Raw genomic sequence first — 25095 nt, forward strand, 5'->3', positions numbered from 1 at the left:
ACCGTACAAAAAAACCATTTGATTTGATATACTAAATGTTTTGTTTTTTTAAGCTCCTTAAAAAGGTCTGGAGAGAAATTGGGAAATTTGGTGTTTTGAGGGAAAAAAATAATCAAACCCCATTTTTACCCCATAAAACCCTCGTTCCCATGGTCCGATCATGCTGGTTAGCAAACTCATTCAAGTTTATCCCGCTTTACACCTTTAAACCAAATTCCATCAAAATCGGACAAAAATTACTCAAGTTATCGTGTTCAGGAACATATATAACTCAATTTAAAATGTAAGAATTCGAACGAATGGTGTTTTTGGCCTCTAGGGACATCAAAATGAACAAGTACTATAAATCGGTCCCGGGCCTAGGTGTTACCGTGCCACCTACGGTAATAGCTACTACTTCCCTACACAGGGAAATTTGCTAAAAAGAAATCTGTGTCCTTCTCTATACTAATGTAACTCACACATCTGCCCAATTACTGACCGGATAACTCCTTTGGGGGACGGTCCACAAGGAGTCAGACAAATAGCAGCATACGTCGAGTTTGGTATCAAATTAAAGGTCTCCGTTAGTAAAATACAATGCCACAAACCCAAACTAAAACGGACAATGGAGTAAAAAATGACAGCTGTTCAAATCATCATGAATATCAGTAGATCACCCTTAACCTGTAGCCTGCTTTAAGACCATTAAGAGGTTTTACAACTGCAACAACAGACTTAAATTAATTCATGGTTTCCCATGAGCAAACAACTGGGACGGGTGGCGTCGTCCTGTAATCCAGCTACTAGGAGGTCACGAATTGTGGATATTTATAGGGATGCACTGTGGATGCGATGCTCCCTGGTGTGGATTAACGTCCGCACTAGTGAGTACTACGACTATCCGCAGTACTATCCTGATAATTAGACCAATTCGTAAATTACAAGGAAAAATGTGGTTCGGATTCCACTATTAACTGTAGGTCCCTTGGTTGCCATTAGCTGTATGGGCTATTAATTAACAGCTGTGTCTAAGGAACATGTCGGCCTAAGTCACTAACAAGACTACAAGATCGCGCCACTCATCCATCACTCATATTTGGGTTAAAATACGCACATAGTGGCGTCCCCATCTTAAATAATTGATATTGATATTGAAAAATTAAAGAAAAAAATACCGGTCTCAAGGAATTAAGTATACTCACTTTACAATAAAATTATATTTTTTTAGTTTTTACACTGTACAAATTCATTTAAACTCTTTCACCACTTGATGTTGAGCGCATTTGAGTTTTTCTCAAGCGCATGGTAAGTGGTGTGTAGCATTGCTTTAGTCTTGTCTGAATGTCGTCCTTGCAGCCATGTCTTGTAGAGGACTTCAACTGTGGAGTTGTCCTGGGACCTGTGTAGTGGTAATAATCTGTACAAGCTCTCCAACTGACCAGTCCACTCTCTTGGGGACACTCCGTCTTTGGGACGCACCTGCGCACCTCCATTCAAACATCCTGTTAGGACAATCACAGGATGTTCACATAAATAAACATAAATAAAGGATATGATCAAAATCGTAATCTTAAATTAAAGGTTCAATTACATATCAAATAAGCTGTGTTTCTATATCACATAGTAGCATAGTTGTAAATCAACATATTGTTGATTAAGCACAGGACAAATGCAAATATTAAGTGGAACTTAATTTTTGCAGAAATTTGTTTGCATTTGGCCTACATATTATGTGTGCATTAAATTTTACACAATGTTACAATTATTTCAACTTAGAAGCCAAGTTTTTCGATGTTACAATCAGTAGTTGCTATATCAAACCAAGAAGATTTGAATAAACAGACTTTGCACGCCAAAGTCTATCATTAGTAAAGCAACTAGAGGAGTATTCAATAATTTCAATTTCATTGAATTATTGGCTACTAGAAGGTGCATACATTTTTTTATAAATTTGTTATATTATAAATTAGAAAGTAATATTCTTAAACAAGTTAGATTTATTCCCTGTTTAAATAGGATTAGTTAAACTAGTACTTAGGTTCTCTTCTACAGGTAGGGTAATAAAGTGTATTTTTTAGTTACATGTTACTAGCTTTGTATAAAATAAATCAATTTGTCAAGTTTGATCAAATACAGCAATTTAATTATTTTTCCATAATTTTTTTATTTTCTCCATATTAACTGCATAAAAACACTTCATAATACTAAATTATTTGTTTGTTATTGTTGTTCTCTATAAGGTTTATAGAGAATCTGAGAGATTCTATGTCTTGAGGGTCAAAAATTAGAACAACCATTCTTTACCCTATAAAACCACATTCCCATAGTCTGTTAAAGCTGGTTCCCTAACCCTTACCAAATTTTATTAAGATCCTATAATTTTTACTAGAGTTATCATGCTAATGGACATGTACACACACATATGAATAAGAAACGATGGTTTTACATTTAACAACATAAAAACAAAAAAGTAAATCAGTCCTGGGTCCAAGTCTTACCATGAGGCGATGAGACCTTTGTTATATTCCCTACAATGGAAATTTTCTTATATGGGAAATTTTCTAAAAGATGGAACAACCTTGACAAATAGTTATCTTAATTCTAAACATAAGTAGGCCTATGCAATTGTATCTTGGTTTTTAAATTTTTTTTAAGATGAAACACACATACCTGAAGGACAAGCCATGACCTCTACATAATCATAAGGACATTTTCCCCTCTTAAGCTTTTGTACAAGATTCTGAATGTTGCGGAAACCATTCGCAATAGCAAATCTGAGCAACACTTTCCCCTCCTTTTCCAATGTTACTTCTTGGAGATCTTGGTTTCTGTAGGCCAAACACACAAAGAATAATAAAACCGTGAAATTACCAAATGGCAAGAAATCACTTCAAAAAGTTAGCAAACCAACCAATTAAAAAGAAATAGTTCATTGATTGAATCATCTGGGATTGTTACCAGTATTTTTGCAATTGTCCACAAACTATCTCTGATTATTAATGAAAATATTACATTTTTAGAGGAAAGTAGAGGACATTGCTGATATTGTGATCAACTTAAAACTATGAGTTATGATTGGATATTTAAGGAAGGATTAGTCTTAAACTCATCTATGCACTTTGTAGTTTACTGCAAACAAATTAATTAGGAATGTGAGTAGATCTGAACATGGCACGCTGGTGTTCGAAATGGTGTTGAAACATTATGGGAGTGAATATTTCATGTCTGATGCATTTTCCACAAAAACTGAAAACGAGATTGAAATTTTCAATAGAGGAGTGTTTTTTTATGAGTTTATTTTAAGTTGCATTATTAATACTATCATGCAACTTTGCAAAATCCAAATTTGATGGCTTTGTAAGGATTATACTGCATACAGTATTAGTATTCATATCTAGTGTTATACAAGTTTAATACTCTGCCATTCCACTTCAAAACAAAAACAACTAAACGTATATTTTTCAAAACGTGTATTTACAGTATACAGTATATCAACTTTGCAAATAATAAACCCCTTTTTCAAAGACAATTAGAGTGCATTAGTTAAAGATATGTACTTTGTTGAGTAGCAATTAGTCCTTTGTAGGATACATCTGACTCTTAGTTTTTGGTTACCTGTTGTATACCGTACTCTGACAAATTAAAATGTAAGGGAACTAAGAAGCCTATGAAAAATCTGCAAACAGCTAATCACCTACTTTAGCTGTTTGCAGATTTTTCATAATCATTAAACTTACAACATTAAAATTACAAATTATGAAGAATTCATCCACATAGATCCTGACAGGGTCAGAAAGAAAATGGAAGAAAGAAAAAGGACAAATTTATCAATAATTGAGAAATTGTATAGGAAAAGCATAGGTGTAAAGGTGAAAAGTGTTTCTAATATTTTGAGTAATCCATTTAATTTTTATGATGTACAGAAAACAACAACGGTTTTTTGAGGTTGATGCTAACTAACCTGAGAGTTCTGAAAGTAAGGTCAGGCTGGCAGTCTGGGAACAGTTCTAATGCAGCATATCTGAACAATTGGTGAGCCCAGCCTCCAGAGCCACTACCTTCACAGGCAGACAGTGGGTAGTGGTGGAGGGGAGGGGAGGGGGTCCAGGGGTAGTCAACCTCCCCCTCCTCCTCTGAGGTGAGAGAGCGGCCCTCAGCAATCAGCATCTGTTCTAGCTCAACTGTACAACAACCACAATGAACTCAAATCAACAATGAAATTCCAATAGCAAATACAAATGTGTGACATACCCTGGAAAAGGTTGATCTAAAAAGAAATTTCTTGTGCAAAAGGTGGACATTATAGCTCTGAATGAGCCAGGGTCCATAATACACTTTTGGTCCATGTGATGAACTTAATAAAATAATTCACAAAAACTCAATTTTGCACACTGTTAACCATTAGCTCTCAAAATGGTTTCCTTTTTGTGGCAAAACAAGAAAGTTGTATACAAACGGCTGTTATTGTTGTTTAGAATTAAAATGTTTTGTATTTTTTGTTGGTGGAAGGTTCTTTCACACTGAAATTCTGTAACATTTCAATTTGTCTAAATCTTGATAAAGGGGGAAATACAGTTTGTTCTCAAAATGTAGGTGGTGTAGGCCTAAGTGAAAGGTTTCCTGTGTTCCCACCAGTTTTCTAGCTTAATGTATACATACACTGATCAGCTGTTGGCTGTTATTTCAAAGTTCGGCAGGTTCGGGTGAGACGGAGGGGATGGAATTGCTTCCCCTCAATTGTGTATGGAGTATAGTGAAATAAACTATAAGACACAATTATGGCACAAACAAATTTTACAGAAAAAAAACAATGATTACTAGATTTTGCAGGAATTATTTATGTCATTACTTTTAGAAGATTTTGAACACATAATTAATAATTGATCATAGTAAACCACGTAAGGCACTAATAATACATTTTAAAGCTTAAAAAGGAGTGGTGAACTTACTTGCAGTGATAACACAATCAACCTCTCTACTTTGGTCAATGCTGCTCACAAAGTCCTGTCTGGAAGCTTCAAGTTTCTTGTCATAGCAAGGCATGACTGTGACATGGTAGATTGGCCTGCCTGCAATGATTCAAAAGATTTTTGCAAGATTTCTGCAATAATAGCAAGACTAAACATAGTAAAACACCTCACGACGTTCTAGGACATAGTTACTCAGTTTTGTTTTTTAAGGTGAAGCCAATTAAAAATAAATGGGTTTTAGTGGTTTTAGGGGACTAAACCAAAACAAATGCCCTTGTACTTGTTATAGTGTTCTAGTTAGACCACATATTGTCTATTAAGATCCATCTAGATAAAACTAATAGAAGGGTAAGATATGGGGCAAATATATAATGCAGAACCTAGCTGGTTGTCACAAGGAGCTAACACTCAAGTTCTGCACTTGTTGGTGCATCATCTCTTGTCTTCTTAGAAACTGGATACTGTATTGAGTTTAAAAAAAGGATTGTTGATGATTAAATTATGACAACATTATTAGAAGATGGTTCTAAATATTTAGCTCTACAATGGGTCAAACTTGAACATCTTGTGTAAAAATATTTTACTAACCTTCTGTTGTACTACAGTAGGTAATTGTTCAGTTCTTTAAAATCAGACTAAATAAACACATAGATATTATTATTAGTGTTACAGTAGACTCCCTCTTATCCGGACATCTTTTAACCGGACATCGGTTTAACCGGACTACACTCGGTAGAAGTGAAATCTCTTTATCTGGATAATTTTTATCAGCACATAGGTTTAACCGGACTAGATCGGCAGGAAGTGGGCGGTACTGAAACGACTGTTCTTGTGGGAAAGTTTTGAGACCAGTGATTACATTTCTGAATACAATGCTCTCCAAATTTTAAGTCAAATATTGTATAGAGTATACATTTAAATGGTCCGTTTTAACAAGATTTTGGGGACGTCGGTTTAACGGGAAAAACCTTTATTCGGACTGGCCTCAGTCCCGAGGAGTCCGGATAAGAGGGAGTAATTGTGTAAACAAATTATTTATATTATTGTGTAATGGGTGCTACTATACTCATTACTCATCCATCATTGATATATAGAGTAAAGTAGGCACCTGATGATACTAACCCACACTAGCTGCCAAGTGGTCCTTGATGAGCGAGCCCATCACTTGCTGAGGAGATCGAGTTGTACTGATGTATGGAAGAACAAAGTTGCCATGAGTCTTCTCTGCATAACACACCCATCCTGAAACATAGCCAACCCTTACTGTGTTAGTAAAGAAAGTAATACATTTTTGCTAAAGTATACATTGTTAACTATTGAGAAGAAATATTTAAGAGGGTCGTTTGGCACTTTCTAAACTCTGTAAAGTGTTATATTACACATTTACTGAATTTTTAACCCTCATTCTGCACTTATTTGTCACCAAACAGGATACAGTAGAAACTCAATCATATAGGGGCAGGTCAACAATGATTGATAAAGATACATCTAAAATTACTTACATAACAATAGTATCTCATGAAAAATACAGAGACAATAAAAAAATTTTATTTTATAATGCTAGCGTGTTAAAATGTATTGAATTAAACTAACCATTATCGATAAGCGGTAGGTCTTTCATATTATTGTTATTAAAACATCACATATTTGATGAAAATAAAAAATAAAAAGCAGAACAAAGTAATATCAATGAAGAGCTCCAAGGTGATGCCACGCTTGCGTTAACAATTGTCTGCTCCTGCTGTGCACTACGTCACAACAGATCTCATTAGCTCCTCTGATGATGACGTAACTCTTGGAAGTCTCTGATTGGATGATCAGTAACCATAACAACTTGTGGAATGCAAGGACGAAGAGAAAGAATAGAAAATTAAGAGAAAGAACAACAACATTTTGATGTTGTTATCTTATTGCCCTTTTTAGGTGTGTGATATTAGTGTGGCCTTAATATTAGCCTACTTTATAAAGTACTTGAACGTTTAAGTACCTGACGGCTCATATCCGATCCGATTCGAACTGTGCCTTAACTATATGATTAAAAAGGAAATTTCACTATCCCCACATCTCCACTAATAAGCCCTCTTACTAAGTAATGGCCTGTCTTGCTAATTAATCCATTCTCGAACTACTCCTTCGATCATCCTATTAGGTATCATGCACCTCACAAAATTTCCAACGAATAGCTGCAACCAAATACTTTTTTGTCGTAAAAATCTTGTCAGAGTTTGCACTTTTTACTTGGCAGGATCTACTATTATGTCAGTGATTTTGAGGAGCAGTAAAATCAAAATGAGCGACCATTCTGTCTTCACACTACCATGGCCACAGTGAGACTGCCCTGACACACAGATCTATACGAGAATGGCCGAGCTACCCCCACTGTTCTCCCTCAGTGACTTACCAGGTTAATTTTGGAACGGCTTTTGTAAGTTGAGTCAGCTAAATGCATTTTAGAATAATACTAGCTGTTTCTCATAGGCTTAACCCCGTTTGACTTCATAGGTATTAATTACTGATGGGTCAGTACTTCACGTCAAATGTCAGTTCCGCCGGTTCTTGGCAAAAGAACCGGAACCGAGAACCGATGGTGAAATGGTGGTACCGGTACTTTCGGTACCAATGTCGTCTCGATCGCACAAGATGACGATGATGTTTCCGTGACCGCGGGAGATGATTTTGCCACAATCGCTATCGCGGACGACGACGATGACGTTACCTCGATCCTGGGAGTCGATGATGACATCTAGATGGCCGCAAGAGATGTTCATGATTTTGCCGCGATCGTGGAGGAAGACGAAGACGTTTCCGCGACAGTTCATGATTTTGCCACGATCACGGGAGACGATGATGACGTCTACACGATGACGTTTCTGTGACTGCGGGAGTCAATGATGATGTTTACATAGCCGCGGAAGATGACTTGGCCGCGATTGCGGACGACATCGATGACGTTACTGCGATACCAGGGGACGATGGTCTACATGGCCGCAAGAGATGCTCATATTGCCGTAGTCGCAGACGACAATGAAGACGTTTCCATGACCGTCGGAGTTCATGATTATGTCTACACTGCCGCAGGAGATGTTCATGGTTTTGCCGCGATGGCGGGAGACGATTATGACGTCTACACGACCGTGAGTGATGTTCATGATGTTGCCGCAATCGTGGAAGATGATGATGATGTCTACTTGGGCCGCGGGAGATTTTCATGATCTTGTCACCATCCGAAAACCAATAATGATGTCTACACGGCCGCTGAAGATGTTCATGATCTTGCCGCGACCGTGAAAAACAGTGATGATGTTTCAGTAATTGAGAAAGATATTTTGGATTTTGCAGTGATCTCAGAGCACGGCGATTATCACGATATTACTTTGAGTTTAACCATACTGAAAATATCAGGCTGGCACACTTCTATATAATACCTTAAATATAGTAGTTATTTGATGTGATAAGAAGGGTTTACACTTGGAAAAAGTGGTACCAACCCATCACTAGTATTAATATAACTATTGATTGGTAAGTATTTAAGCTGAAATAAACAAAACAGAATACAGTAACACAAACAAATACTCACACCTGATTTTATACATTGAAAGAATCAATCAATCAATCAATCAATCTTTATTTGCCATAAGGATACATTTACATATCATTGACAAAGTCTATTTGCAGTTTTCAAACCAAGTCTTAAAATAAACATACTATTGAATATTACAATTAACATTCAACTCCATTCACATTCTTAACTGAAATTAAAACCAAACTAAAGGACAATTTCTCCCAGTTTAAAATAATCATCCAGACTATAAAAAGGGTTCTGAAGTAGATAATTATAAAACATAGCCTTAAATTTGTTAATTGAATGAAAATTTAGATTATTTTTTACTGAATTATATACTTTAATTGATAAAATTATGTGGCAATTACTAGTTTTACTAAGACGATGGGATTCTAACAGCGCAGTATTTTTAAAACGAGTGTTGTGACTGTGATTATTAAATTGAAGATATTCAGGGTTTTTTAATATATAAACAATCAGATCATAAATGAACAAATTAACTGCAGTTTGAATTTGCAGATCTATAAAAAGAGGTTTGCAATGATCAGGGTGCGCCCCTGTCATAGCTCTTAAAGCCCTTTTTTGGAGAATCAAAATTTCTTTTATTCTACCACTACCACCCCAAAGCACCAATCCGTATCTCATGATTGACTGGAAGTACGCAAAATAGGCCGTCCTTACATATTTCTTAGGAACCTGATTTACAAGACGATCTAAATGATGCACCACACGAGACAATCTTGAAGATAAATAATCTATGTGAGCATTCCATGTGAGTTGATTATCAATTTGAAGGCCCAAAAATTTTACAGCTGTGCTATTATTTAGATCACTCATGGTGGGGATTTGTTTTAGTGTAAAAATCATGTTTTGGGTTTTTTCTTCATTAAGCAAAAATCCATTCGCATTAAACCAATTTGATGCTTTTAGCTTTGTTTCATGGACAAGATTTTTTAGTTCTGTTAGGTTGGGGTTTACATGAAAAAATGTTGTATCGTCAGCATAAAGAATAGTTTGACTCTTTACTGCCAATGGTAGGTCATTAAAATAAATTAAAAATAAAAGTGGACCAAGGACTGAGCCTTGGGGAACGCCCCATTTTACATTCTTTTCTTGTGACGTATTGCCATTAATACTTACTATTTGTTTACGATTGTTTAGGTAAGATGAAAAGAATTGTAGAGATGGCCCTCGAAACCCATAATTTTGTAATTTGTTTATAAGAATTTTAAAATCAACGCAACCAAACGCCTTGCTCAGGTCACAAAAAGTGCCCTGAGCAAATAACCTATTTTCAAATGCCCCATGAATCTGACGAATTAGATTATCAAGAGCATCAATAGTGGACATTCCCTTTCTAAATCCAAATTGGGATACATTAAACAAGTTGTTCTCCTCAAAATACTCATTAACCTGTTCAAAGACCAAGATTTCAATTAATTTACCAATTACCGGAATTACTGAGATAGGACGATAACTTTGGGGTTTATCTCTTGGACCCTTCTTATAGACTGGACAAACACGTGGGACCTTCAACAAGTCTGGGAATACTCCAGCTTCTAACAATGAGTTTATACAATTAGCAAGAGGTACATGTAAACTATAAATAATATTTTTAAGTAAATTATTTGACATTCCATAAACATCATCACTTTTTGAGTTTTTCATTTTTAGAACTGCATTAATAACATTTAAAGGCGTTACAATTTTCCAACTAAATGCAACATCGTTTAAATTAATACCACCATCAGTAAGGTCTATTGGTGAGCTCTGCATTTTTGTGTTATCAAGCTGTAGTTTAATATCAGCAATAGAGTTAATAAAGTAGTCGTTAAGGACATCAGACTCAATAGTTAAAGGAAGCCTTTCAGAACACACTTTGTTTTTCTTTATAAGATCCCATGCTGCTTTACATTGGTTATTGCTACTTTCTATGAGGTACACATTATACATTAGTTTGGCTTCTTTTATGGATCTTTTATATTGCAATTTCAATCTTTCATATTCAACATTGATAATGAACTTATAATTACTTGAATCATTTAAACCACATTTTAAATTATACAGGTTCAACAGTTTTTGCTTAATATACGCTAAGTCAGCTGTGTACCATTCTTGTTTGAATTTAATTTTACAATTTGGCTTGTTGACATATTTTCTTTTCACAGGGGTCTTAAAATAGTTCAAATTATTAAGTAATATGTTGAAGACAAATTGAAATTTAGTTTCCGACTCCATATAATCAAGTTTTAATAACAAGTCTTGCCAATCATATGAAGCTAAATTATTACATAAATTATTAATACTACGTAAGGCTACTCTAAACTTAGTTTGTGGAACATGTTCTGTCATTGTAGGAACTGTTTGTTTAGTTTTCCTGGGTGGACAAAAATTAATAACTACTCCACTATGATCAGAGTAGGGAAAATCAAAAATACCTTTAAAACAAATTGAGGCCCTTTTTTTACAAACAAAAACGTTGTCAAGACATTTGTCCCCTCTTGTTGGTTTATCATTTAGATAATAAAAATTGTATTGTTTAAAGAGGTTAAGTAATTCTGTTACAGTTTTAGTTTTATTTTGAACGTTGAATTTGTTATTAAAATCCCCACCCATCACTATATTATAACTAGTCCAATTAGATATGAAATGTAAAAGCTCTTCCATGATCGTTAAAAACTCATTGGAATTTCCATTAGGAGAGTGGTACAAAGATACTATGATTAATTTTAATTCATCAATAAAAACAGCTGATGCTTCAAAAGTCAATTCCTTGCAAAACCTACCAACATCAAAAATTCTGGACTTATACTTATTATGTACAAATATGGTGGTGCCTCCTCTGATATGTGCAGATCTGCAAAAGGCACTAGCACAGTAAAAATTTTCTGGAAAGCTTTGATCAACCCCATTGTTAGAAAGCCAATGTTCAGATAAACATATAATATTAATCTTAGAATTAATTAAAAAACTATCTAAAGTACATATTTTAGAAAAATTTAAACCCTGAATATTTAGGAACAAAATATCTAACCCATCTTGACAAATATCATGATTTTGGAAGGTATTTCTGAGTGGTTTTATGCCACATTTCTCAGAGGTGACATCACCATAATCAACATCATTATTACAGGTTTCTAATACTAGACATGTTTCACTGGCAATTCCAATAAAAAATGACTATTATCACCTACACTTTGATCACAACCCACTACACCATCGGGAGCCTTTTCAAGCAGTATTGAAGAAGGTAGCGGTGGAAATTCCTCCATGGAAGACATGTTAGGTGACAATGGTAGACATGATTGGTCCTGCAGGTCTGCTGGTCTCAGCGGAGTGGTCGGCTTGGTAACAGGACTTGACAGCTGTAGGTTGGTGTTGGAGTAGTTGGTGGTATCCAGTTTGCTCTCCTCAGGCTGCACAGATCCCTCAGTTGGTGACTGAACCCCTGTAGATGGACTGCATTCCTCAGGTGGTGACAAGGGTTTTACACCATGGTTGCCAATACAGTTTTTTAGTTTTTCCAAAAACTGATAGTGTGGAAGTCCATTCCACAGTTGTCTTCTAGCCGTCGGTTGGTCATATGACACTACACATATTGTAGCGTTGGTGATTTTATACAGCTTTTTAATATTTGTAGAAAAGCGCTCCATACGTATCTTGGAGCGTTATCTACTAATAACAAACAAGTAAGAAAAGGTGAGGTATTTTTAACATTAGGTATATGGAAAGTCCCCTTTAGAAACGGATTACGACCTTAAAGGGCATATGAAATAATGGATAGTTTGGCGCAAGGTTTCTCGTCATAAGTATATGGTTTGTGGGGGTGTGACTTGTAGTTTTCTCAAAAGTCCATGGGTACTTTGGGATTTATGTATGGATATTTCAGCCCCTGGATGGATGGGTATGAGATATGGTGGATATGCTGACTAACCTGGACAGGAGGAGGCCAACATTGGTAGTGCCTGTTTGTTGCCCGCCTCTCTGGCACGGAATCTCTCAACAAACTCCAGCTGAGCCTCAGTCAAGGACAGATCATCTGCTACAGTCATGTCTAGAACCATGTCTGCCCCTAGTCGCTTCAGGTAGCCTTTAAACACAATGACACTTCAAAACTAAATGGTGAAGTGGTATCAGTCAAAATTACTTAAGGGTATTCCTTCTTATAATTTAAATTTTAAAGCTCGTATATCCACTACTGGACATTTATAAACGTAATTTCTTTGATTATTTAAAAAACTTGTTGTTAATACCTTAATACAGTACTTTTAACTGACATGGCGACCATATGAATATCATTTGTTAAGCCTGCCATATTGAAGTAATCTAGATTTCAGGGAAGCTAGTTTAGTTTATGGGTGAGCTTGTTACGTTTGGGTATTGCTTTACAAAAAGAAGGGATCAGACACATGACACTAAAACCTTGGATGGATTAAAATTTGTGTTGTAAAATGCCCAGTATAATTTTCAAATTGCTAGTGTTAAGTGATAGGCCTAAACTTGTAAAATTCAACATAAGAGTGTTAACTGTTCTACTCACTTGTTTGCAAAAATAATCCAAAAATCAAGACATACTAGTTTTTTAAATATCAGTTGATCTTTGGCTATCACAAGAACGTTTATTTTTATGTTTTCTAAATTGCTTCATTCAAAACAGAAAAATATTATTCTTTCATAGGTGTAATAACTGGTATATGATTTATTTGTACGAATTATTGATTTATACATTAAACCTTAACCTGCACAAATACATTCATATCATACTTCAAAAACACAAACACATTCTTTGACCAAATTAAAGAGTTAGACATGTAACAATCCTGCAATATGATCACAGTAGAAATCCTTTAATCCTACATATTTGAGACTATAGGGATACATTTGGCGTTCAAAAAGGGCCAGATGATCCAGAAAAAGACAATATTAGACACAATCAATAAATAAACCATAGTTGATGGTGAAAACTAGGTAATGTTGGGAAAAAGTTTATCCTTTTGAGTTTAAAGCTCTCAGAAAAGTAACAAAACGACTAACTTAGAGAATATAAACATTTTCTTTGTTTTATTCTGTGTTTTCTTACGAGTTTAAAATGTTCTCACTCGTTTATAAATTAAAATTTGTAATGATGTCAGGTTAAGTGTAATGAGAGAAGAAAGGGCCATGTGGCCCTAACTTTGCCTGTGTAAATAAATGATTTTTCATTTCATTTCATAATGCAAAAACTAGGTTTTTTAAATCAACTCATAACTTTGAAAATTTTCACTAAGTAAACCAAACTTCAGAACTTCATTAAACTTTAATGCAACATAAACACATACATTACGAATAAATGTGATTGTTTACCCAAAAAGCTTTTGTTGTTAATTTTGATATTTTTAGCTGTTAATCAGACTAATACTTCCGTGACATCAACGTACAATGTGAACACAAAATACACCACAGTACAAAACATAACACATCCACAATGACAGGTACAATATGAGATAAGGCACAGCAAGGTAGGACTTGCAAAAAGGCAAGAAAACAATAGACCTAGTGCATAATGTGCGATAGGAAGAGGGCCATCCACACGTCAACGCAATTATCAGGACAGCCATCCCTCCAAAAAAGAGCTCAAGTCTCCAGTCAGATTAACCAAATCAGTAGACCAACTGAGGACGGATTAGACGAGTTCTACTCATGAAGCCTACAGTGTAAAATATCATAAACTAGCTGACCCGACAGACGTCGTCCTGTCCTAATGTGGTTTTATGTGAAATGCTCGTCCATTTTCAAGATGAGCTCGTTCGCATGGCTCAATCACAACCTGGTTGAAGTTCGTTCGCTACGCTCACTCACCTTTGGGTTGCAAATTAGCTGTTGTCATAAATTTAGAAAAATAATAGTGCTGCACCCTGTTAGTAAACATATTAACTTTTTAATGCTATTGAACATAACATAATCAAATTGTTTAGTTGAACCAGCTGTTAAGATTCTTTTATTCCATTTAAATATGAGTACTCATAAGGTTAACGTGGGAAACTCCAGAGCCACTGGGGTGGAGCCCTTTTGACAGATCTGCACCAAACTTCACACAAACCATCCTTGAATAATGCTTAATAATGCCTGAAAGTTTCATTACAATATGTTGAGCGGTTTTGGAGTCCATAAAGGACAAACAAACAAACATACAAACAAACATACATTGGATTTTATATATTTAGATAATATTTACAAACCAGAACTTCACATACGGATAAACATGCAAGTAACTAAAGAAGAACCTGCAAGTTTGCGGAAAGTAGTTTCTGGTGACAAGGACTGTGAAGCTGCCAGCGAGAGTACAGGCTGGATGGAGACTGATACGATGATCAATTTAGCCTCATCACTGGCTGTCTGTCAAAACATAAAAATGTCATCAATCTTAAATGTTATTCAACAGAGTAAAATTTAAAATTTGTTCACTCAATTTATGAGAATAACAAGCAAATAAATGAACTAACATTAAATTAAAACTTGTGAAAACACTTAACATCAATGTCTCAAAAAATAGAAAAAAATCAACGACGTAAAGTTAATTTTCCTATACAGCTAAATAAAGAGGTAAAATAGAGTGGTTATGTACTTCAGGCTTCTAAACCTCTTTACCTCTTTAAAAAATCCTAATTTCTCCCTGAACCATTTTGAAGAGATTAAAAAACAAATAATTTAGTATGTATTTGCACAGTTATTGGTTATGAAGAAAATTCAAAAAAAAGTAAATTTAAAATCTGCATGTTATTTATATTATGGAGAGTAATTAAACTGTAACTAGTGTACCATTTGCTTGAATTAGTGCAACTGGAAAGTATTACAGGAGCTATTTCAAAATGAATAATAGCCACAATTTCCCATGAGTTTAAAAGAGACAACTCAAAGATTTGTAACTAATAGAAATAACTCAAAGATTGTGTAACTAATAGAAATGCTCTCAATGGACATATCAGTTGACAACAACAACGATAATAACGATAACATTAGTTTTTTTCCAACAAAAAAAAAAACTTAATACACAACTGCACACCAGGCTCAGTGATAGTAAGTAGGTTAGTTTAGTTTATAGGGCAATCCAATCACCCTCACACCAAACTAAACACGCTGTCGCCGGCTTACACAGTGAGGAACCGAGCTGAGTCCAAGGTGCCCTTTCGCTAAGGTGTCACCTACAGTAGCGGTCACCAATGTTGCGGTCGCGCCGGCAGCCATACACATACACTTACACCTACATGCCAACCTCCAACCAAAGTCACAACTTAGTTATTTTTTATGTACTTGATTAAAATTTGTGGTCGAGCCATAATTTTTATTTTTAAATTTCTACAGCTCGAGCCGGCAAACCGTGACTTGTGGACAGAGGAAGGCAAGCGCGCACATACACTTCCACACCCGCACACGCACACAGATAATTATATGGATATCTTTGTTAAATGTTTTTTGTTACCATCTTTTGTACATTTATTATTGTTCAATGTTCCATATTTATTCACACATATAAGCCTACTGCATACAGTGTACAAGTGCATGATATATTTATATTCAATACGAAAGTAGATTTGTGTTCTTGAATCTTGCCTCTATGGCTATATATTGAATTTTCTGTTTTTCTTGTATGCCACTTAATTTCTCTCATTGCTAACCGGACCAACGTGAGCCAACACCCACCCTGGGCCCACTCTCTTCTCTTTGGCTGCTGGTGGAAGGGGGGGGGAGATCTTGTGGAGTTCAACCTCCACAGCCACTTCAATATTCTACCAAAAGGTATGAATAATTTAGTTTTTAAGTCAAGCCATTGACCAACCCAAGACTTGGCTCTCGCGCATGCGCGGGAGGACATCACGTGGATCACGGGACGGAGTCGGTGGTCAACTGGAGAATAGAAAACATAGCTGACTAGAGTCACAGATTATTTGATTTTTTACCACTAACATTACCTGTTTCAGTTTTTTGTTTTCATTGAAAACACGTAGCATCTCGTCCTGAGATTGCTGAGTAATGAGGACACTCTCTGCAGATGTGATGCATCCACTACACGCAAGGCAGTCTGTCAGGGATATGTCTACCCGCTGTAGCTTCTGAGCATAACCGTCCTGCAATAGGTAAACTGTATAGACTGTGTGACTACCTCATACCCAAACAAGGAAATACAATTATTATACGTAAATCATCATAACTTATTTGCCATTGCTGGAAAGGGAACTCTTTTAGCTAGGCCTAAATGTTTGATTAAATTAAATGCTGCATGTTCATTTTGTTAGTATTGGTAGGTAATATCTTCCATTTTGACTCTCTGGTTTGTTCATTTTATGTTTAGGCCCTAAGTTATATGTTGTTAACTTATTACCTTTAACAATAGAAAATATGTCACTCACATAAAAAAGTCTGTCTCTACGTCTTAATCCCAAAAATAACAACCTCTCTACGCCCGTATTATTTGAAGTAGACTAGTATTTTTGGAAAGAGAGTTATTTCATTACTCACATCGTACAAAAAAATGAATTATTGAATTATTTTTTCAAGTGCGAATTGGCTCAAGTTTGCAATTTAAGATAAAAATAGATCTGTGAGTGCTAAAATGATAATTATTAGATGTAAATTACAATCAATAAATGTGGCGTAGTACAAAATTAGTGAAATTGAATTTTATAATGTATGTACAATCGCCCTATTAGAATAATTATAATTATTATAAGTTATCAATTTCTGTGAAATTTCAGTCTAAATTTACTTGAGTTAAATTTCATGGTTATATCAACTATTTAGTTATGACAGATAAAAGATTTTTAATCTTTGAGAGAAACCAAATTAAAACCGCATACCGTATTGCATACAAAGATGTACAAAAATGTATCCAACATTGCAACATTAATCAGATTATTTTACACCCAAGGCTCTTGGTTTTATTTAAAGACATTTTAATAGGAAATAATAGTAAGACAATTTTAAAGAGGAGTTTCATTGTACTTTTTTAGGTGCTTATTATTTGCTTCCTTAAATAGCTAAAACCCTGTGATGTACTAACAATTTTGTAGGCCTATATTCGATTTTTGGGCGTTGGACTGAACTGCTTATCATAAAAACATTACTTTTAATCTATTTTGGCATTCTGAATTTGTTATTCAAAGTAATAAAAAAAATTAGATGTTGATTAGAGCTGTTATTTTAATGTAAAATCATGTAAAAGTTTAATTAATGGAACAAAAGTATAGTGAGTGGTGCGGATTTGAACCAGCGACCCACCACGCGAGAAGCGAAAACTCTACCTCTGACCTACGCCCTGCAATAGCGTCTATTATGCCATGTTTTACTATACTTGAAAACCTACTTCTCCATTGCTTGTAACGTCGTTGCAATTATTTGTTACGTCAATAAACGTTTAGGCTTATTATTCATGGTTTGTAGACTCAAAATTAGAATATCACCTAATGGTTTTTAACCAAAATATTCTTATGCATTCGAATATTTGAAAACAGAAAACGTTCCAAACAAAATGTCCTAACACGATTTAATTACATTCAAAATTCGAGCATTCTTTTCTTTACTCATAGCAAGCTTAATTTTATATGTCAGAATAAAAAAAAACTATACAAATCACAGCGAATGCGGCAGCAACAGATCAACTTCCACCCAACTCTGTTGAGCGCCGCAACTAGGCCTACAACCGGCTACTACAATCACCATGTTGATTGCAGCGACGCGACGCCACGATGTGCCGGCGCGTCGGCGGGCTCATTGAGGAACATAAATAATAGCGGTTTGATAAATAATGTGTGATTGTTTTACCTATGTGTCTATATAGTTATTAATTAAAAGAAAACACTGCGTTTCTACAACTATTTACTTTTAGTATCAAATGAAAGAAAAAATTAAAACGCTTTTTGAAGCGTCAGAAAACCCGTGATTGAGGTTAGAAATTTGTTATGAGAGCTCACTTGTAAAGTTGGTCACGAGACTTGTTGGTTCAGTTCACGTGACTAGTAAAATTCACTAGTATTTACTAGCGGTATAAAAACGTATATGAAACACAAATTAGTAGGACAAGTAAATACGGGACTAGTATTTACTAGACTAGTAATTACTAGACTAGTATCTTTATGAAACAGGGCCCTGGTTGAAATTCCGGGTTGGTAATAATTTTAGTAAAGATTGTATTTAACGGGCCTTGGCAGTATTCACCGCCACTGTACCTCTCGCATATCTTTCTAGGAACATGAATCATTTTCCACACTCACCCTCTTACATTTAGTTTCTTGTTTGTTCGCATAACAGACTGTTCAGTTTGACCAAGTAAGAGTGACGGAGTTAGTGTGGTGCCGGTTTGTTCGACCGTGAGTGAGGGACCCCGAAAGTCAAATCGTAGTATTATGAATTTGATTTAGTTTTTTACTTATTTTTGGGCTGTGTTTTACTTGAAAATATCATAAATACTATGTAATAAATAACTAAAATTTGAATTTGAAAAAAATATGGTCTGTTAGTTTATGTCTCTCTTGATGAAATTTGCTGCAAATCCAAAGAGAAAATTTTAGCCTACTATATGTGTGCAAAAATGGACTCTATTGAATGTGTTCATTTTCCACTTAATTAATTCTATCCTATTCTATAGTGATTTTATGGTTATTTACCATATCATATCCAAGTTTTGCTTTTATATCTAAAGGCTATTTTTTATAGTGTGAAGTAACTTTATAGTATTTTTTTATACAATTTCTTTTAATATTTCTTGTTATTACTATTCGAGGTACTGGGGGGAACTAGTCTAGTAGGTAGTAGAGCGTGGGGCTTCAGTGCCCAAGGTCCCGGATTCAAATTCCGTCAATCTTCAGTGGATTTTATCTATGTTATGTGATGATGCGGCAACCCTCTAGGACCTTGAAGTAATGTGTAAAACAGTTCTGAGCTAGAACCAGTGTCCTGAGGGGGCATATTGTATATATCCAGGAAAACTATTCATGTTATTTCTACCAGCACCAGAAAACTGATACAGTAGAGTCCCGCAAACTCGGCGTGATGTAGACTGGAAGGGTACCGAATTTGTGAAATGCAGGGTTATCAGGAACTAGGGTTAAAAATAAGAACAACACAATTTTTAAAAGTCTTTTAGCTGCCTTCTTTATTTATATTATATTACAAGTCCGTATTAAGTCATCAAATATAGTACAACAAATCCTCGGTACGAGTTGCGAATGATTTGACTTGAGGTGGCTTGTGTCCATGATTAACTCGGACTCAAAAAATCACTAATTTTTTGAGCCAGGTGATGGGCGAGTTATCCAGACAGCCGGGTTAACGAGTGCCGAGTTTGCAGGACTCTACTGTAGTTACAAGTCAAACAAGAACACAATAATTTCCTATCTTACTATAGTTTATTGCAATTTTATCGTAATTTAGGCCTACCTGTTCCAATTTTTTGTTTTATGTTTTAAGCCTATTTTAGACTCAAACGTGTGCAGTAACTTTTATTACTTTTTTTTGTAAAAACTTTCCTATAGTATTTCTTGTGATAACAATTTTGTATGTAGCAATAATGAATTTAAAATTCAAAAGCACACATCAAACTGATTTATTGTTCTACGATAGTGGTTAGCCCGGGATCTATCCTCCTTAGAGTGTAGCTGGGCTGGTTCTCAAACTTAATTAAACATAATATGTTAATTTACATGTTTTGTAATAACTACATGAACATCAGAGCACTTATTACGAGTGGGTTTATAAATTCGGACTCGGACACTGGCACATTTATACTGTATACTTAAAATCAAATATGGCATTCCCTAACAATGAAAATTCACATTTACTTAAACAAATTATATAAAAAAATTCAAAATAAAGGTATTTTAACAGTTTAAGTGTGTTAAAAGTGTTTTAACACCAATAAAATACCTATATTATTGAACTTTCTTATATAATTTTGCTTGAAAATCAATAATAAAAAATAAAAAAATGATGGCAGTTTTTTTAACCCCGGTCAAAAAGACCTTGAGTGAGTACTTACGTTTTCAATTCAAAGTGAGTTCTGCAAGGTTAAGAAACAACTACCGGTACTTATTTAGTATGTTTTTAAGGTCAGTTGGCAGTAAGAGTTATAAAATAATTGCAAGAGTAAAGAAAGTGGGTCGATTCTGCCATACTGTAACTTACTGTGTATAAATATGTTTCAGAAAACACATTTAGAAAAGCTCAAGTTGAGCCGAGTAATGAAATACCCTTTCAAAAAAATTCTACCACTCAAGTACTTGCACAAACCTACTAATTACAATATAAAAATATATTCTAACTCTAACAGAGTAAATCAAATGTTTGCTTTTTAGAATTTTTAAAATACATTTGTTTTTGATAGACCTATTATAACGGAAGGTAAATAAAAGATATGTCTTATAACACTTAAAACATATATTTACGCTTATACTGTTACTCACAAGATGGTAAATATACAAAAAAGATGGTAAGTGGTGATCGATTTTGATTGGACACTCCAATTATCATCAGACCCAATGATTGGAGTGTCCAATCAAAATCGATCACCACTTACTATCTTTTTTGTATATTTACCGTCTTGTGAGTAACAGTATAAGCGTAAATATGTTTTAAGTGTTATAAGACGTATCTTTTAATTTAACTTCCGTAAATTTAATAACACGTACAATGCTGATCAAGAAGTTACCTATTATAAAAAACAAATGTAGCCTAATGGTTAAAAAGGTTCAGTAGCCCTATAGGGAATGACCTAAAAACAAGTTTACTATAGGCTACATTGCTAGTTTGTTATGTAGGCTAGTGATATTAGCTATTAGCATCACCATAAAAACTCACCTCTTTAACTTGCAAGTATGAGCCATCCTCTTCAATCTTTATCTTTGCACCAGTCCCTCCTGATTTCTTGTCAATTTTAATAGGTTTTATACACTCCTGAAATAATCACATAGGTTTGTTAGTCTGTTCTATTTAGCAGATTTAGCGATATGACTATGCAAAGGTAAGTTAAGTTATGCTGTGAGCTAAGTATGACAAACAACTGAGACGATATCATTTTAATTTTCACTAAGTACTTTCATACACTTAAGATAGCCCAAAGAGAGGCATTTAGTAGAATGACACTCTCCTTACTCCCATGGTATTAAGTTGAGTAATTTTTTTCCTCATCAACTCTTTCCCATATCCCCGGAGAATACCGGATCTTGATGTTAAAAATTTAGCTCTGGGGGATTTCTGCAAAAAGTGAGTAATCTCCTTGTTTTTACTCTCTAATATAAGACATTAGGCCCTACCTATATACAACAGCACTTTTGGAATAAAATAAATGTTTGTGTCATTAAAATATGCAGTGACTGAAAAATGCAACTCTCGTACTCTCTACCTACTGACAAAGTTTTTTTTATTCCTCACTCAGTTTCACTTCATGGCCAGCAACGTCCTTAGTTTATCGTCTGTTTTATTGCTCCCAGTCCTTCAATTCACATCTGCCGGCCAAACTAGCAGACAGAGCGTTTTGTTAACGTTATTCTGTTATTTGTTACGTTTAGTGAGATGTGACAAGCAAGATGCTGTAGACATTTTTTCTTTCACATCTAGTCTGCACTTTAGTTTACGCCCCACATTTAAGTTACTCACATACGGCATGTTTGTGTACGGTTAGGTTAGTTTAGAACAGTTTCATTTTGTAAGTTAATCAGCTAGGTAGGGTAGTCAGTTAGTTAATGTATAATAAGTTAGTAAATGTGGGGCTCAATTACTGGCCCCAATGTCTATAAGGTTACTAATAGCCGTAACAACTGGTTTGGCGGTTTTTAGACAGTTCCATTTAAATAGGCTTTTAATAAAAACACGTGTTTACTTTCGGGCCAGTGACATAATTTTCTTATGTCCCCATACCGTGTCTGTTATGACATCTGTGCTATACAAATTTGTTAGCCCGTATTCTTGTTAAGTTATAGTACTTTAATACTTTTCAAAGAAATGGCGACCATACGAAGTAGTGAGGACCGCTAGCTGAAATCTTTTTTTTACAAATTACAATAATGGTAACCCAGCAGATGACTCAAAACTAACTTGGTACTTTCCTGTTAAAAGGGAACTCATTATTATCGAAGATTTTTTTTCGATATCTCGATTATTGATATTTTGATTAAATTATATTAAAATATCAAATATCGAAAAAAATCATCGATAATAATGAATGTTCCCCTTAACACGTTCGCTGCTACGGACGTTCCGGAACGTCAAACCGGCTACGGCGCCAGATGTTTAACGTTACCATGAATCAGCCAGCTCGTCACGAGCGTCCTATATTTCTTTGCAGCTCGTGGGGACGTACTTTTCTAACAATAAAAAATATAGTTTCCCAAAATCACCACCAGGGTCGTTTAGAACAGGGCTTTGTCCCACCTCTTTCCTGCTAGATAGCGACACTAATTTACCAACTACAACCTGGGCAGTGCTGCTATCTATCAGAATCACTTAGTACTATGTCCAAAGCCAGTTTTATTGCAGAACATTGCCATCCAGTACAACTACTGTTGTTTTTACTGTAATTCAGTGTATCGGCAGCAATATTTACGTAGCGGCGAGCGTTAGTTCAGCTCCTGGTGCCGTCCCGGCATCTAACGGTCAGCAGCGAACGTGTTAAAAGGGAAGTACCACTATCTTTCCTGTCTGGTTTAAGATCAAGATAATAAGTTAATCCCATCACTAACTTAACATTTGGATTTGCATCATGCTGAATCTGATAGTTTGTTCTAGGGGAATAGACTTAAATTTCCTAAGCTTGTAGGTGACTTCACAAGGCTAGGGATAGGCGTAGTTGCGAGAACAACATTGACTGACAGTTACAACAACACACAAACACAACAATTGATGACATAGGGCCTTCAACATTCTAAATATATTTACCAACCGCATAAAACATAACCAAGGCCAATTAAAATTTGTTATTTGTAAGTTGATATCATTGTAATAACTTAGTAATAAATCCAATCAGTTGGAATAAAATAGCTACAACTTAAATCCTAGGTTTTGTCCTGAGTTGTTTACTTGTCAGCCTAGAGTTGCTGGATAGCCCACCTGTGATGGTGTAATGAAATCATCTAGATCTGTGAGTTGAAGTACTCCACTAAACCTTGATGCCATGATCCTTTCACGCGATCTCTTGGATACCAAACATATAGGAATAAAATGTCTTTGAGGAGCCTAAAACGATCAATAACAACGTAACCTAACTCTTCCTTCAGTCTTGCTCTTGTTTTTCCTTGCTTGACACTCTTGACAGCTTGACATTTGACATTTTATGAAATAGCAATACCAACCATATCACGGACGGAATGATTGTACTGATTGGTCAATAGTGATGTGCGATACGTATCGTATCGTATCGGAATATCGCGATACGCGAGGGACGATACGATATTTCGATACGATATTTGAAAAACGATACGTATCGTATCGCCTAAAACGATATTTGTATTTATATCGGCACATAGAGCGATACGATTCATGTCAAAACGATATTTTTAAGCTTTTTTGCGCAGGCCGAGCAAACTGCAAAATCTGTACTCTGTGGATGTGTAGTCTGAAATAGGAGTTTTTGATGTCTGTATTTTTGGTTTTTACTTGATAATGTACCAGTCCCATCCACTGAGCTAAAATTATAACTGGAGGTAGCACAGCCATGGCAGAAGTCTGTCAAAAGCGTGTCGCTGATTTTGTTAGGTTGGTATAGCAGTGGGTTTTCTTATCATAGCAATAACATGGCTTCTTATAACTAGGTTGGTATAGCAGTGAGTTTTCTTGTCATAGCAATAACATGGCTTCTTATGACATGACACCCGCCTCACGCAAACATGGCGGCTGGCGACACGCATCTTTGACATTCAGTGCTACCTCCAGTTAGATTGATAACTCAGTGATCCCATCCCAGTCCATCTCCACTAGCGTGCTATGGCTATCTGGCAGTCTGGCACTAGCAGTGCAGACTGCAGACTGCAGAATGTGGGAACTGTCTGTGGCTGTGGCAATTACATTAATGTATATGCAATCCTAAAATGCTATGGGAAGGATAGGGAAACAGGTCCAAGACGTAGGGAGTTGTGAAGGAAGTAGTAAAGGCGAGCAGTGTGGAGTGTGGAAATGGAAATATGTATCTGCAATACTAAGACTGTTTTCAGAGTAAACTAATGATTTTCCTCGAGCAAAGCTTGGTCCCCAGGTACTTATATAAATTTGCCGTTTCTAGGTTAGGTAGGGGAGGGGGGAAACGATACGATACGTATCGTTTTTCGATATTTTTGACGATACGATTCGCGTATCGCGATACAGACGCCCGATTCGATACGGCGATACGATATTTTTTTCCGATACGTATCGTATCGCTGTATCGCGATACGCGTCCGTATCGCCCATCACTATTGGTCAAGCAGTGTTTCCAACAGGAGCGTCTGTAAGTGCCGCGCATTCGCATTTCACACTAGCAGGAACGTCTGTTTGAAGAAATGCTGAGTAAACGTTTCGGTTACTTTTAATGTAACGGTTGTGAAACGTCACGTGTTGTACCAGTTACATAACGAAACGAGT

The 25095-nt window shown here is 35.5% G+C and overlaps 1 protein-coding gene across 1 annotated transcript; it reads right to left on the reverse strand.

Annotated features, from left to right (window-relative positions):
- Positions 1-1184: 1184 nt before the first annotated feature.
- LOC128982463 (probable cytosolic Fe-S cluster assembly factor AAEL012261) lies at positions 1185-23778 on the reverse strand. The gene is made up of 10 exons (XM_054401426.1): positions 23590-23778; positions 21343-21438; positions 16464-16619; positions 14778-14889; positions 12449-12604; positions 6075-6194; positions 4932-5051; positions 3944-4163; positions 2653-2810; positions 1185-1484 (listed from the first exon to the last, which is right to left on the reverse strand). The coding sequence occupies exons 1-10, from the start codon at positions 23653-23655 to the stop codon at positions 1243-1245; spliced, it is 1446 nt and encodes a 481-aa protein (XP_054257401.1). The 5' UTR covers positions 23656-23778; the 3' UTR covers positions 1185-1242.
- Between the last annotated feature and the right edge of the window lie 1317 nt (positions 23779-25095).

The sequence above is a fragment of the Macrosteles quadrilineatus genome, unplaced genomic scaffold (genome assembly GCF_028750875.1).
Source record: "Macrosteles quadrilineatus isolate MER2022 unplaced genomic scaffold, UCM_ALF_1.0 Scaffold_1__1_contigs__length_201487025, whole genome shotgun sequence".
NCBI classification, from domain to species: Eukaryota; Metazoa; Arthropoda; class Insecta; order Hemiptera; family Cicadellidae; genus Macrosteles; species Macrosteles quadrilineatus.